At 36.6% G+C, this 16,204-nt stretch overlaps 1 protein-coding gene across 4 annotated transcripts in view; it reads left to right on the plus strand.

The window, feature by feature from the left end:
- Window positions 1-16,204, plus strand: part of UNC5D (unc-5 netrin receptor D) — a 603,711-nt gene that overhangs the window by 212,667 nt on the left and 374,840 nt on the right. For all 4 annotated transcript variants that reach the window (XM_063448679.1, XM_063448680.1, XM_063448681.1 and 1 more), the window contains exons 3-4: window positions 14,785-14,928; window positions 15,496-15,599. In XM_063448679.1, coding sequence (XP_063304749.1) covers window positions 14,785-14,928; window positions 15,496-15,599 — 248 coding nt within the window. The remainder of the gene's footprint in view (window positions 1-14,784; window positions 14,929-15,495; window positions 15,600-16,204) is intronic.

Below are 16,204 nucleotides of genomic sequence, written 5' to 3' on the forward strand. Positions count from 1 at the left end.
AAAACACCCCCAACGCATAATGTTTCCACCTCCATGTTTGACGGTGGGGATTGGGGTCATAGGCAGCATTCCTCCTCCTCCAAACACGGCGAGTTGAGTTGATGCCAGAAAGCTCGATGTTGGTCTCATCTGACCACAACACTTTCACCCAGTTCTTCTGTGAAATCATTCAGATGTTCATTGGCAAACTTCAGATGGCCTGTACATGTGTTTTCTTGGGCAGGGGGACCTTGCAGGTGCTGCAGGATTTAAGTCCTTCACGGCGTAGTGTGTTACCAATTGTTTTCTTGGTGACTATGGTCCCAGCTGCCTTGAGATCATTAACAAGATCCTCCTGTGTTGTTCTGGGCTGATACCTCACCTCATGATAATTGAAACTCCACGTGGTGAAATCATGCATGGAGCACCAGACCGAGGGAGATTCACAGTTATTTGTGTTTCTTCCATTTGCAAATAATCGCACCAAATGTTGTCACCTTCTCACCAAGCTGCTTGGCAATAGTCTTGTAGCCCATTCCAGCCTTGTGTAGGTCTACAATCTTGTCCCTAACATCCTTGGACAGCTCTTTTGGTCTTGGCCTTTGTGGAGAGTTTGGAATCTGATTGATTGATTGCTTCTGTGGACAGGTGTCTTATATACAGGTAACAAACTGAGATTAGGAGCACTCCCTTTAAGAGAGTGCTCCTAATCTCAGCTCGTCATCTGTATAAAAGACACCTGGGAGCCAGAAATCTTGCTGATTGATAGGGGATCAAATACTTATTTAACTCATTGACATTCCAATCAATGTATTACTTTTTTGACATGCGTCTTTCTGGATTTTCTTTTTTTTTGTTATTCTGTCTCTCACTGTTAAGATAAACCTACCATTAAAATTATAGACTGCTCATTTCTTTGTCAGTGGGCAAATGTTCAAAATCTATGTTATTATATTCATTTATTTATTTCTCAATATTTGGTTTTCTACATTTGTGCATATTTTCTTGCATCGTAAATATCCCTAGGGAGTTTAATTTATTTTGGATCTGGAGGTGGTATAGGACTGAGAATCCACTGCTAAATTCTTGACTGTTGACACTGTCTTAATGAGGATGAAAAGAACGTACAAGTCAAAAATATTACAAACTATTACTTTCATCAGGTGTATGTCAATCTAACTGTGGCAATATACCAGAATTAGACAGGCAGGTATTTACAATCTAACTTACTTACTTTTTGCAAAAGCTTTTCTACATCTGGAAGATTTGATTGCTTGGAATCTTGAGAAGCTTGATGCAAGTTGAAGTTAGTTCGTAATAAGATTTATAGGGGCAATTAGTCAATTTATTTTTCATCTGTGTGTCAGGGGGCCTGAATCATAAAACTGGACACATAGAGGCTGCTGATGTGGATGTTTTTTTTGCAGTAACATACATGCGAAATAGGGACATTGCTACGTGGAAAAATTCCATGGACTTCTTCCCAGGGTAAATTTTATAGGCATTGTATATTAACCTAAAACTCGCAGCATTAAATCTGCATGAACTGCATTAAAGTAATTCACAGCAATACCCACACACCGTGCTGTATAATTAACTCCAAAGTGGCTTGTCACAAATTATGTAATGATTCAACATACTAGAAAATGCTAAGTTTTGAATAGCAAGAAGGGACTCTTAGCTAACAAATAAAAGAGAACTATATAAGACACTGGACTCCAGCCCTGAGCAGCCTTTCCCTTGGCAACACCCGTGATGCATCATCAAAACCGTTTCAATATTCGGCCAATCAGTACATAGAAAGACTACGCACACAAGAAAATTTGTTATAGACATTAACTCAAGGTTACAACAGGGCTCATCGATGGCAAAAAGAAGCCCGGTGGCAGAGGGAATACTCTTTAACCCCTTAACCCCTTAAGGACCAAACTTCTGGAATTAAAGGGAATCATGACATGTCACACATGTCATGTGTCCTTAAGGGGTTAAGGACCAAACTTCTGGAATAAAAGGGAATCATGACATGCCACACATATCATGTGTCCTTAAGGGGTTAAATTTACAGTACTTTTTTTTTTTTTCTAACGTGTATTGAACAAGGATTTTATATCAATATTCATATTACGTATAGGGCTATTTTACTAAAGTCAGAGTTGAAGCATTTTTTTTTTTCAAAATGATTAGTCTATGATATGTACAATGTATTATACTATAATTCTATTTTCTTGACTAGTTGAATGGTTGAGTTCTCTTGTCATGTTTTGAAAATAGAGCTGATTGCCTGCTTCTACAAAGAGCATGATTCATCATCGTGTTCTTTGAATCTGCTGTATTGATACAATGCAGCTAACTCTGTCCAGTTCCACGTGTCATTATTACTTATTTATCTAATGAGTGCCCTAATATGTGATGCTGTCTCTACTCTCCCCATGGTTTATCTAGAAAGTAAAATACAATTTATCAAAGACACATTGTGCACCAGTATAACAATGTTTTTATAGGTTTTGGCCTCACCAATGTGCTGTATTTGCATGCTCAAATCTTTATAGTTTTTACATAAAAATAAATGTTTTGCAGAATGTTGCACAATAAGCCTGCCTTGTTAGCCACACACCCTCACTCCAGAAAAAGACTTTCTTATCAAAAATGTATGCACACAGCTCAGCCACTACTGTACTACTGTACAGTACTGAATGGTCTGAATAACAAAACAACATGTATTAGAAGGAGAGGAAACTCCGGAAGATATATAGTAAGGATATCGCTGTCTGTTTATATTTTCCTTGAATTTCTGCAGCCAGGTTGGGAATTAAAATAAGCTCACTCAGTGCTGTTGGGTCTGAGACTATGAGCATACATTTGATAAGGAAGTCTTTCTATGCCAGAATGAGCTGCTTTTAATTCCCAACCTGGCCACAGGCAGTGCAGAGGGGGCGTGGATAAGGAGGCAGGCTTATGGTTCAGAATTCTGGAAAACATTGAATTATTTTTCTGTGCAAAAACTATAAGGATTTGAGCATGCAAAAATACAGCATATTAATGAGGCCAACCTCTATCAAATGCATTAAAGTTGTATTGGTGCCAAGAGTGTCCCTTTAATATCCTCTTTAAAGTGCTTATATAAGACCAGCCCTGTACATATGCATACAATATCAATTCAGCATGTAATTCACTTTTAACTTAACTACCTGTTAATTTCTTCTTTGCTGGAGTAGCAGTGAAATGAAGATGTTTTTCAGGAGATGGTTACAGAAACCATTTTTTTTATGTATTGTTAAACAAAAGGATTGGAGAGCCTGTGCATCTTCACTTGTCATTGATCTGCCTTGCTCTGATTGCTACTTTCTTACAATATTTTATTCCTGTTATCACTAAATATGTATCTCCCCTCAGTGTCGTTGCCTAACTCCCAACACCTTCTTGGCACTTGTCAATTCTGAGCACTCACATGTAGATAAATGTCCATTTCCAAAAGTATTCGGCATGATGAGGCGCTCAGGCTGTAAATGGATTTTTAAATTGCTGAGGGTGAGACATGCAGGTTAAATCTGTTCCTTCTGAGTGGATAATTGTATGGAGGAAAACAGCAGTGGTGAAGAAAGATACACAGAGTACTTAGCTTTGGGAGAGGAGCATGACAAAAAGGGGGTTTGCCTGACATTCATAAGGATTAGCAATTAATTTCTCCCCTTTGCTTGTGGGACGACATAGGCCAAGGCGAAAATTAGTTGTTAATGCGGCCCAATCAACAATACCGTTTACAGTGACAACCCTTTAACCGTGAGAGGCAGAGAATTGTGAAACTGATTTGGGACCAAGAAAAGCATCTAAATTCAAGGGCTCTAACCTAGTCTATCACCGCAGACCCATGATAATATCAGACGCCCAGAAATTGTGAAGCAAACATAGATTGTGACTTTTTGTGGCCTATCTAGACTTCCCAGCATGAAATCTCAGTCTGATTCTCCATTTATGTTCTTCAGATTAGCCTTGTGTATTCGTTTTTCAGTTTTTACACCATCGGCATCTAAGTAGTTCCATAAGGAGACAGTGATATCATTTACTAAACAGCTTTGGTCTCTGTGAATTCTTAACACTGTCGAATCATTCACTGGGATAGATAATGCAACCTGGGTAAGAAAAATAAAAAAGCTTACCTCTGTTGCACTTCTGTTGTACTTCAGAGATCGACAGAGAAATGCCATTTGAGCGCATGCCTGCCCAAGCCCTACTTTAGTAGTGCTATAAGTGTGCACGCACAACTGCGTGGGTTAATTTAATATACATGCCTTACCCAAACGGCCAGATAGGGCACGTATGTACAGGTTTTATGGTGTTTTGGAAAGTTACAGGGTCAAGGACAGAGCTTACCCATTTCAGTTTTTACACATGGAGCATTTTTTTTCACACAAAACTGCACTTTCAGTGATGATATCATCGTTATTATACGTTTTACTGCTGTAAAACATTTATATTTGTGTTCAGCGATGTCTCACGAGTACAACAGTACACCCAAGGTATATATTTAATTTCAGTCTAAGTGTATCTATTCTTATCAAAATATATACATTTATATCATATATAAATGTATATAATAAATATATATACATATATAATATAAATATATATACATATATATATATATATATATATATATATATATATATATTTAAGTCTAAATATGTTTATATATTATTTGTGCATGAATATATACTTTTGTATTAGTTGTATGTTGGGGGATCTACCTGACAACACAGGCAGGCCCCCTGAAGCCAAACTTGCAATCTGGCCGATCCGAGTCTTGTGCCTGTATTGTAGTCACAGTCACATAACTCTGTTGTCAGGCAGTGCCCCTGATCTGATTCAGTGAGGTAAGTATAAGTTAAGGGGGGCATCATCTGCTCTCACATTTGGATGTGTCATTACGCCATTATGTCATTAAAGCCCATGCCTTTTCCTGGGGTAAAATTAAAAAGTTCTGAAAATTTGAAATAAAAAAAATATACATAGCTATTTTTATTTAGTTATCCTTAATTTGTACATAAATCTCACTCACAATTCCTATCTACTGTGGAATGCTGGAGAATGGAGGAAATAGGAAGTAAGCTTTTGAAAAAAACACAAAAAACAGGTGAAGCAAACATGCTTGCCCATTTCACCATAGCTTGTAATAGAAATGTTCTAAATAATCGCTGTGAGTTTTCTAAGCATGAAGAAGGTAGAAATGTGATATTTCTAGAGCAGGTAGGTGAAGGGCGAGTGGCCTTGGACAAACTGGTCTCCTCTGCTTTCACATTATGCTTCTGTGTTTACACATGATATTATAACTCCAGCATTAGCATGCAGAGGCTCAGGTTCAGTGAGCTCTGAAAGCTGCTGTGAGGATGGGAGACACTGCAGCATTTATTATCATCCCTGTGCCTTGTGAGCCCCGGCCAGGTGCAAAGGAAGAAAACACATTTGGCAAGAGTCGCCCCAGAGCGCTGCTGCTGATGGACATTTCCAAGCAGCGATAATGAGCAGGCGATAAGGGGATTATGGGAACATATGTTTGGAAGCAGTTATGTGACTATTAAACACCAAGTTTAGGCCAAGCAAGGCTGGTGTCCACATGCAAGATAAAGGCAAGCCGTTTCCGCTCCAACTCTGATAGTTTATCATCCACGTATTTGCTGTCAGCAGCACAAGGGGGGTACCCAGGGGATTAAACGTTAGACTGTCTTCTGTTTATTAAAATAATATAGGTGTGTGTTCTTTATCTGCCAAAAGTTAAGGGTATTAAATGAAAAGTGAAATGCTTCTTTAGTATAAAGCAGATGGAGTTGGCTTAAAGGGCAGGTAGTTGAGCTATATATTTTAAAGCAATAAGAAAATCAAAATAATGAGAGAACGGTAAAGAGTAAAAATGTCCCATTGTAGCAATCAGGAATATTAGTCTGGATTAAGAAATGCAATTGCATACATTGCAGCATATGCTAATAGAATTTCAATTACATATCATTGTATCGTGATTTTATACAGAAATGTTCCATATCCGGAAACATTCATTATAACATGAAACATTCATGGTTAGTTTGTTATTATTGTATTACACAATCCTTTAGGCAATCAGCAAGCTTAACTGTTAGACAGGTAGCATAGCATGACATTATAAGGAATACTTTAAAACTAGAGAATGGATTTCAGAGTGGATGTTTCCTAATGAGATTCTTCTCCAATCCACATGTTCACTCTCTCATATTTTTGACATTTCATCTACTATATCTGTCATTTTTAATTGTGTTCTTCTTCTTCTTATTATTATTATTGTTGTTCTGTAAATGGATGGCACTAACATACATAAATGTGCCTCTGAAATGGGCTCGCAAAAATTGTAACCCAAAATTTAAGTTTGCATACTCACTAATAGCATTTTAAGATCACGTTATATCTTAATATACAAGTACAATGTTAAGCAGTTTGGTGTCGACTTGTCAATAATAAAGACAAAATGTGTTTATAATCAAATTATAGGATTCTGTATATTTAAAATATCACAAGAATACCAAGAAATACACTCAAGCTTCACGTATTGGAGACACTTTTGACACTGTCTGCTCACCTGCTTGTTAAATCTATATGGCAGAAAAATGCACTGTGGTTATAAATAAATTATAAAAAATATTAGATAAAAATGAAATGACCATTGCTCTGATTCCCTAATAAACCATAAGGTCAGTGTTATAGTTTTACTATTCCTTTATGGCATACTGTAGATGAAAGTATGAGGCTCAAGTACTTCATTGAGGTTGAGTGATGTGACTGGAGAAAATTCTCCTAATTCTTTCTATATGTTATATATTTTTTTTCTCTTTAAGTCATGTGTTGTACTTTTAAAGGAAGTGGATGTTCCCTGGGTAAAGGGAATCCTCTATGTCATATTTTATCAGTGGGGATTATTGTCATTAAACTTATACATATACATTGTATATATTGTTTCCTATATCACAGATCATGTGATGTGGGAAGGAACAGGCATGTTTACACATATCACTGCCTTATTATATTACCCTATACCTCACCACATAGGCTATGCAAAAAGGGTCCCATGTACAAATTCCACGACAGTTTAGCAAGCAACTGATAACATTAATGGATTGTTTTTTTGTACTTATAGTTATAACTACATTCCCCATGTAAGTCAATGTTGTCTGAAAGATACTTTTTTTAAAAGCACTTTTTTTTTTCCAAGTCCGGAAGTTCCAACTTGCCAACTTGCTTTACTTTTATAGCAAGCTTGAATATTAATTATTACTTCCAGTCAGTCACTAATTGACCCTTAAAATAACAAAAAATAGAAAGAGGTCTAGTCACTCCAGGATTCAAAGAAGGCAATTTATTTAACACACAGCCAATCATAACGTTTCGACCTGTATGGTCTGTCTCAAGCTTTGTCAGCTTGACAAAGACCGTACAGGTTGAAACTTTGTGATTGGCTGTGGGTTAAATTAATTGCCTTCTTTGAATCCTGGAGTGCCTGGACCTCTTTCTATTTTTTGTTCTATCAAGTAATTGGTTCTTGTAACTGGGACCGACCTGGTTGCACCCAGATTCACATCACCATGGGGATTGAGTGCAGTTCCGCACCCCTGTTTCTAGGTTATAACTAATTGACCCTTGTCTCAATTCATACATTAAAACAAATGTTGCATCCACAATGACACCAATTAAACCAAACTTCTCTCCAGACTGAACACATAACTCTATGAGTTCCAGTAGTTTGATAAGCTCATTAATTAATTCCTTCCTACAAAATGCATATATGTAACATGTTCAAGTGTTTTTGTAGGGCAATAAACCTTTTCCTCTGGGTTTCAAGTTAAATGTTATCAATACGTTATTCAAAATTTGTATTTCCCTCCCTACGTAAATACAAGTGGCGATTTAAATTCTACCAGGAGATATGCATTTGCTATCTCTTTCTGTATTCTTTCTCTTATCTTTGCCTGTCTAAGTAGAGTATGCATATCTTGTGAGAAGTCAATGTTCTGATTTCTTTACAGCAATCCGTTCTACAGCCCCTGGCAAACATAATATCACAGGCTCATCAAGGATCTAAAATAAAAATTGCCATTGTCATCGCAAAGAACATGATCTAAGTGCCGCTGGATGATAGGACCAGCGGTGAGGGTTAAGCTTCTTAAGTGTTGTTATCAACAATCATAACGATCCTTAGAAGGGGGTCCCGGGTTTTTGATTGTTTTTAGCTTAGATTAGCTTGTATCTGGATTTTGTCAGGATTTCATTATTATTATAGTTTGAATTTCTTTAACAAACATACTATCTTCACCGTGCACTATAAATGTTAGTAATTAAGTTTCCTACAAATATATTAAAACATTTATTTTCTGGCAGAATCAACTTGCAAATAAATGGTTAAATCTCATCATATCTAATTATACACCCTTGAAAACTAAAAGTACCATGTTTTGTTGTATAGAAACAGTATAGTTTTATAGTTTTACACCCTTGTCTAGTTAAGCAGTGTTGTGCAGCTCAAAGAAGTGTTTAAAATAAGCCAAGGTCTTTCAGTGGGGGTAAATCTAGTATTAAATATATTGACAAGACCGATAGGCTAAAAAGAGCTAGGCTAACATGTTATAAAAAAAAAAGGTAGTATACCCATTTGTAGTGTGCACACTCAGTCATCGCATAGTGAATTTATATATACTGATGTGATGTTATTCAATATTCCTTAACATTCAAGAATTTTATTAAATTTTCCTTAACATTCAAAACATGTATTTTATAGAAATTTTAATTATTGGATAAAATACTTACATAGTTACATAGGCTAAAAAGATACATGTCCATCAAGTTCGGTCTTTCTCACACCTGTTTTTTTTATTTTAATGCAAAAGATAACAAAAAAAGCAAAGTTTTAAGTGATTTCCAATTTTGCAACACATTAGGAAAAAAAAGTCCTTCTTGACCCCAGAATGGCAGTCAGATCTTTCTTTGGATCAAGAAGCTATTTGCCCCTTTTTTATTTATATTATTATTATTATTATTATTATTATTATTTTTTGCTGTTTTAATTTAAAAACCTTTTTACCTTTTACTTTTATATATTCATTATTTCGTTGCTGTTTTTATTTAAAACTTTTTCCCTCTTTTTTTTCTCTTGCTGTTTTATTCCCCTCCTTGTGTGTGCTGCTGCTGAGCTAATTAGGGGGAGTGTCCCTTTATTTCCACCTGTGTGGGATTTGTATTGCCAATATAAACCCACTACTGACTCACAGAGATTGCTCACTGGAGTTTGTTTGAAAGCAGACTATTTAAAGTAAGAGTTGAAACAACAGGAGTTTAAACTATAAGTGAGTTTATAAGTGAGTTTGCAAAAGAGTAAATATTGTTTTGCTCACTTGTTTTTTTTTTTTTTTTGTAACTGGGGATGAGTGCTAGCAAGATTGTGGGTTTTACTCAGTGCACATCCTGCTGCATGTATGCATGCCTGGATGAATCTGTCCAGGGTCCATACCTCTATGGTAGGTGTGAGTGAGTTTCTTTTCTGGAAGCTCAGATTGGAGATCTGGAGAGGCAAATTGCAACACATACAGAGATTGACAATCATGAGAGGAGTCATCTAGTGGAGTGGGAGGAGATGAGACAGTTGGTGAACAGGCACATAGCTGGGTAACAGTGGGTCAAGGAAACAGGGGGAAGGGTTAAGCTAGTCCTGATCGTGTGCAGCCCGTTTGAGTGAAGATGTTTGGAGCATCAGCTCAAGAGTAGCTGTACTGCAGGGAGCTGTTCCTTTTAACAGCCGTTGGAACAGCCCATGTAGTAAGGGTGGGGATGAGAGTTTAAGAAAGGCTAGAAAGGGGGGTGGGGTATGTTTGTATGTCAACCATGAGTTAAAGTCAAATCTTAGGCATGTGGAGTGTGATGAAGAAAATGTGGAAGCTTTATGGTTAGATATCTGCTTGGGGCAAACAAAGGGAAATTAATTATTGGTTGGGATATGTTATAAACGACCTAATGTAAATATTAATATTTTATATTAATATTAATTAACACCTTAATTATTGGAGATTTTAATTACCCGGACATAAATTGGGATAGAGTGACTAGTACCTCTGCAAGGGGAATCAGGTTTTTGAACGTGTTAAATGATACATTTATGTCACAACTGGTACAAGCACCAACTAGAAAGGATGCTTGTCTGGATCTCATTATAACAAACAATGTTGATCTTTTGACCAACATTCAAGTAGGGGAGCATTTGTGAAATAGTGATCACAATATGGTAATTTTTTTTAATAAACTCTAAAAAGCAAAAAAAAAAAAAACGTATAATTTAAAAAAATCCAATTTCAATAAGATTAGGGCAGCTCTGCAACATATTGACTGGCATAAAGTCCTTACTGAAAAACGCTGAAGATAAATGGAAGCTCTTCAAATAAATATTAGAAACGTACATTTCTCAGTATGTACCATTGGGTAATAAATATAACAGAAACAAATTGAAACCAATGTGGCTTAGTAGAGAAGTAAAACAAGAGAATTAAAATGAAAAAATCGCATTTAAAGCGTTTAAATCAGACAAATCAAAGGCATCCTGTATAAGATTTAAGGAAACCAATAATGCTTGCAAAAAGGCAACTGAAGGGCTAGAAAATGAGAAATGCCAAAGAATGCAAAACCAAACCCAATAGTACATCAATTCTAAAAAAAAATAAAAAAATGAAAGTGTAGGTACACTTGAAACAGAGGTGGGTCTGTGAGTTAATGAAGACAAAGAAAAGGCAGAAATCTTAAATAACAATTTTTCTTCAGTATATATTAATGAGGATCCCATGGCAAGATATATGCAAATGATTGCTGCAAAAAACCTTGCAGATAACTTGTGATTGGATGACTCGAGACAAGGTGCTACAGTAGTTTAAGAAAAATACTGTAAATAAAGCTCCAGGGCCTGATGGCATTCACCCACGAGTACTTAAGGAGCTAAGTAGGGAAATAAGTGAACCGCTGTATTTAATGTTTTAAGATTCTTTTGTTTCAGGTATTGTACCGGAGTATTGGAGGAAGGCATATGTAGTTCCTATATTTAAAAAGGGTTCAAAATCTTTGCCTGGAAATTATAGACATGTGAGCTTAACTTCTGTGACTGGGAAAATATTTGAAGGGCTATTGAGGCATAATATTCTGGAATTCAGTGACAAGAACCTTGTCAGTAGCAATAATCAGTACGGTTTTATGAAACATAGGTCATGTAGAACTAACCTTATTGTATTCTACGAAGAAGAAAGTAGAAGTATAGATCAGGGTGTTGCAGTGGATGCGATCTACTTGCATTTTGCCAAGGCATTTGATACGGTTCCTCACAATAGGTTAGTCTTAAAACTAAAAGAAATTGGTCTAGATGAATATTCTTGTTCTTGGGTGTAACATTGGTTTAAGGATAGAGTACAATGAGTTGTCATTATTGGTAAATTTTCAAGCTGGACAAAAGTGGTAAGTGGTGTCCCTCAGGGTTCTGTTTTAGGACCGCTTCTATTGAACATATTTATAAATGATCTTGCAATAGGCATTGAAAGTCATGTTTTAGTGTTTGCAGATGATACAAAACTTTGTAAAGTAATAAAATGTGAGCAGTATATTGCTTTGCTGCAAAGTGATTTAAATAGTTTGGGGGACTGGACACTAAAATGGCAGATTAAATTTAATGTAGAGAATGCAAAGTTATGCACTTCAGGGTCTAGAATTCACAAGCAACTTACACACTAAATGGTAGTGAATTAGGGATAACACCACACGAGTAGAATTTTGGAATTGTTATAGACAACAAATTAGGCAGCAATATTCATTGTCATGTATAAATAGGGGCATACATTTTCAGGATAAAAATATAATTTTGCATCTTTATAAACTGGTGGTAAGACCACACCTTGAATATGCTGTGCAATTTTGGGCGCCTGTTCTAAAGAAAGATATCATGGCACTAGAAAAAGTGCAGAGACGAGCTTCAAAATGAATAAAAGTAATGAAGCAATTTAGTTACGAAGAAATGTAAAAAAAAAAAAAATCTCTTTAGTTTGGTAAAACGGCGCCTCAGAGGGGATATGATAACATTATACAAATATATTCGGAGCCAGTACAAACCATTGTAACGGATCGCCTGGCATCCCGACTGGGTACCTCCGTTAAAGGATGCTCCTAGCGTTTCCTGAGGACTCCAAGCACTCTGGCAGACACCACAATCACCGTATCGGAGAAGCATATGAATCCTCTCAAGCCTCTGAATGCTGTAGACAGTTGAATAGGAACCATACGAATAGGTTTTCAATCCTAGCAGTCAAACTGGAACAGCATACAATAAATCCTCCCCCAATAATGAGATGACACTTCACTTTGAGGGTTAAACAGGAACTGAGTACTGGCACATCCAGCCTGGCTTTTATTTCCATCTCACACATATAAGACCGCCCACAGGGGAGGTGTAAAATATCCAATAGCATCACGGGTGCAACCCACACATCCCCTCCCCTTAGTGTGACACATAATCCCATTATTCATACAGTTTAAAATATACTTTTTACACAATATTTATAACTTCTACAATATTCATGTCACAAACATAAAACACACTTTCTTACTCAGCATACTTCAATTAGGAACACTCTCAAAAATCGTTCAAATCCCTCCAGTAGATCAAAAGTTACACGGAAGTTCTTTCATGACCGACCACAAGCATATTTTCTTGCCCAAAACAGTTCCATAGATTTGGGCTGTGCGGTCGGTCAGTTTCCTGCATAAAAACGGCTAAGTCCTGTTAGAAGTGTTGCCGGTACTTCGACTTTAGTCGAAGTGTCGAAGTGGAGGTGATGGTAAGGGTCGGCGGTGTTCGAAGTTAAAATGGCCGCCGCCACGTGGTCCTATGTCCGATACCGGCCACTTCGACGACTTCGACAACTTCGGTAACTTCGGCACTTCGGCAGCTTCGACAGCTTCGACAGCTTTGACTGCTTTGACTGCTTCGACTGCTTCGACTGCTTTGACAGCTTTGACTGCTTCCACTGCTTCCACTGCTTCGACTGTGTCCGAAGTGCCATATAAAAAGTACCAATCTTTCCCCAAAGTATTTAAAGGGCTAGGAACAGTATTATACAATCCATTAGGCCCAAATACAGTTCTTAAAACATAACAATTTTCCAGGGGCCATAGTCAGCAGGTAGGAGGCAGGCAGCCAGGCCCCTCCAATGCCCAGTGTAAAGGCGGGTTCCGCCACAACCATTATCTGGAAATCTATTAATAAACAGGGCTATGTATAGGACATGAGGTCACACATTTAGGCTGGAAGAAAGGTGATTTAATCTAAGTCAAAGGAAATGTGTTTTTACAGTAAGAACTATAAGGATATGGAATTCTCTGTCTGGAGAGGTGGTGTTATCAGAGTCCATACAGCTGTTTAAACAACAATTGGATAAATACTTATAAAAACATAACATACAGGGATATAATTTCTAATTAGTGGGGTAATAGCTGCAAGGAGATATCTGACTGCTATCCACTACCATTTAGGATTTAAGTTGCATTATTTACCCTAAATTGCACATCTTTGCATTTATCTACATTCAGTTTAATTTGCCATTTAAGTACCCCAATCTATGTTTATCCTTCTACAGGTAATATCCTGATCACATTTTATTACTTCACAAATTTTCCTGTCATCTGCAATCACTGAAACATGACTTTAAATGCATATTTCAAGGTCATTAACAAATATGTAAAATAGAAGCGGTCCCAGAACAGAACCCTGAGGAACACCACTTACCAGTTTTGTCCAGTTTTAACATTTACCATTAATGTCAACTCTCTGTACTCTGTTGTTAAGCCAATGTTCTACCCAAGAACAATAATTTTCATCTAGACTGTTTTCTTTTAGTTTGATCACTTACCTATTGTGTGGAACTGTATTGAATGCCTTGGCAAAATCTAATTATATCAAATCCACTATATCTCCCTGATTTATATTACGTCTTCATACAATTCAATTAAGTTAGTTGAAGTTAATGTTCTTTCCAATTAATTCCTAAATATTATCCTTTAGTAATCCTTCAAATACTTTTGACAGAAGTTAAGCTCACAGGTCTATAATTTCCAAGCAAGATTTTGAACCCTTTTTTAATATAGGAACCACATCTGCCTTTTTCCAATCCTCTGTTACAATTCCTGAAAGAAAATAATCCTGAAAATGAAAAACAGAGGTTCACTTTTTTTCCACACTTACATCCTTAAAGGACCACTAAAGTGCCAGGAAAACAAACTTGTTTTCCTGGCACTGTAGTGTTAATAGGTTTAATTTAATTAACCCCTTAAGGACACATGACATGTGTGACATTTCATGATTCCCTTTTATTCCAGAAGTTTGGTCCTTAAGGGGTTAAAGTGTTTATTTCAAATTAAATTGATGATTTTAATAAACATTTGTCACATCTTCTCAGCTTTCCAATAGACAGTTGGGGGTTTACTGCCTTGCTTGCTGTGAACTATAGTTCAAAACAGAAGTGAGGGTAACTAGGCAAGATCAACAAGTTGAGCAGACTAGAACTCAACTTGCAAATCACACACACACTGTTTGCAGTACTTGCATCTCATATACTTCTAAATGAGCTGTCATAAAGTTCTAGGGAGAATTAGGATTACATTTGTCTAATTATACATAATAAATTAAAATTTTACTTTGGCTAGGATGATTTCCAACTATTTGAATTGTATTGTTTAACTGTGATCTTATCTTATATTTTGTGTTGTGACCAGGTTTGACCATTCGTGAGGTTTTCATCAATGTGACTAGGCAGCAGGTGGAGGACTACCACGGGTCGGAAGACTACTGGTGTCAGTGCGTGGCATGGAGCAATCTGGGCACATCCAAGAGCAGAAGGGCATCTGTGCGTATAGCCTGTAAGTGTTTACATTGGAGTCCATCTTCCTTTATCCTTTTGCTCTCTCCTTGTGTTGCCAACTTCATATAACCATTCAAGCTCCATCCAGTCAATGAGGCTTAAAAATGACTGTATTGTATCAAAACCCATCATAATTCAATAATCAAGTTCTATAACCTACTCAAGGGCTGTTAAACATATGGCCTGCAGAAACAGGAAAATACCTGTGGGAGGGCTGGTAGATCGGGGGCACAGTCGCGATGCGCAGCTCTCTAATAGCGCTCAGGACCGGCTCCTGTCACAAAAGGCATGATCAGGCATACACAGGAGGAGGAACAAAGCCTGTAACCTCAGACTCCCATCAGCGTTTGCCAGACAGCTCCCAGGGAAGGACCAATATCTCAGTCAATATCTGTGTCAGTGTATGTATCTATATGTGTGAAAAAATATCATCAATGTAGTTAATCTTAAGCCAACAAAAGGATGTGGGACATTAGTAGAATTTCAGTTACAGGGTTTTGCAACCTGTTTGTGCTTTGAAAGGTATCCCAAGGCAAGTGTTTAACAGTTTTTATCTGTTTTGTAGACTTAAGGAAAAATTTTGAGCAAGAACCCCAAGGAAAGGATGTTCCCATCGACGGGATGATTGTTCTTCATTGCCGTCCTCCAGAGGGTGTTCCCACAGCAGAGGTTAGTTATTAAATATAAAATGTGTTTTATGTATTTTACATAAAATTGTAAATTCACATTGACTGGTACCATTCATAATCACTGGGAAAAAAAAAAACATTTTAAAAAGTAACCTCAACGTTTATTTAATCTATTTTAAAATGTGCAATTGAATATGAAACATCTTTCTGCGCTAATTGAAATTTCAGATATTCCTGATAGAATGTCAAAATCAAGTCAAATTATGTTCAATCATTTTTTTTTCATACATATGAAAAACAGTATTCATATAAAATTTTAACTGATACATTCATATAAAAATATAAATAATTTAACTAAAAAAGACTATAAGAAACATGCAGAGTGGCATGTTTTATTTACCCATTCATACTATCATCATGTGCTTTTAAATATAGATTAATAAAACATCCATATTTTGGGACTGCAGTAGAATTAACACATTGCATACATTTTGAAGATATGAAATGTTACAGTAAATGTAAGACCGGGGCTTTTTCTAATTGTCCAGTTTGATCTAAGGATATTGTTTATTGTAAACTTTTCTTATTTGCGGGATCTATACATAAAAGAAGAAAATCTAGTTCACTCTTCCAAAAAGTGATACT

Source organism: Pelobates fuscus, chromosome 3 (genome assembly GCF_036172605.1).
Source record: "Pelobates fuscus isolate aPelFus1 chromosome 3, aPelFus1.pri, whole genome shotgun sequence".
Taxonomy (NCBI): Eukaryota; Metazoa; Chordata; class Amphibia; order Anura; family Pelobatidae; genus Pelobates; species Pelobates fuscus.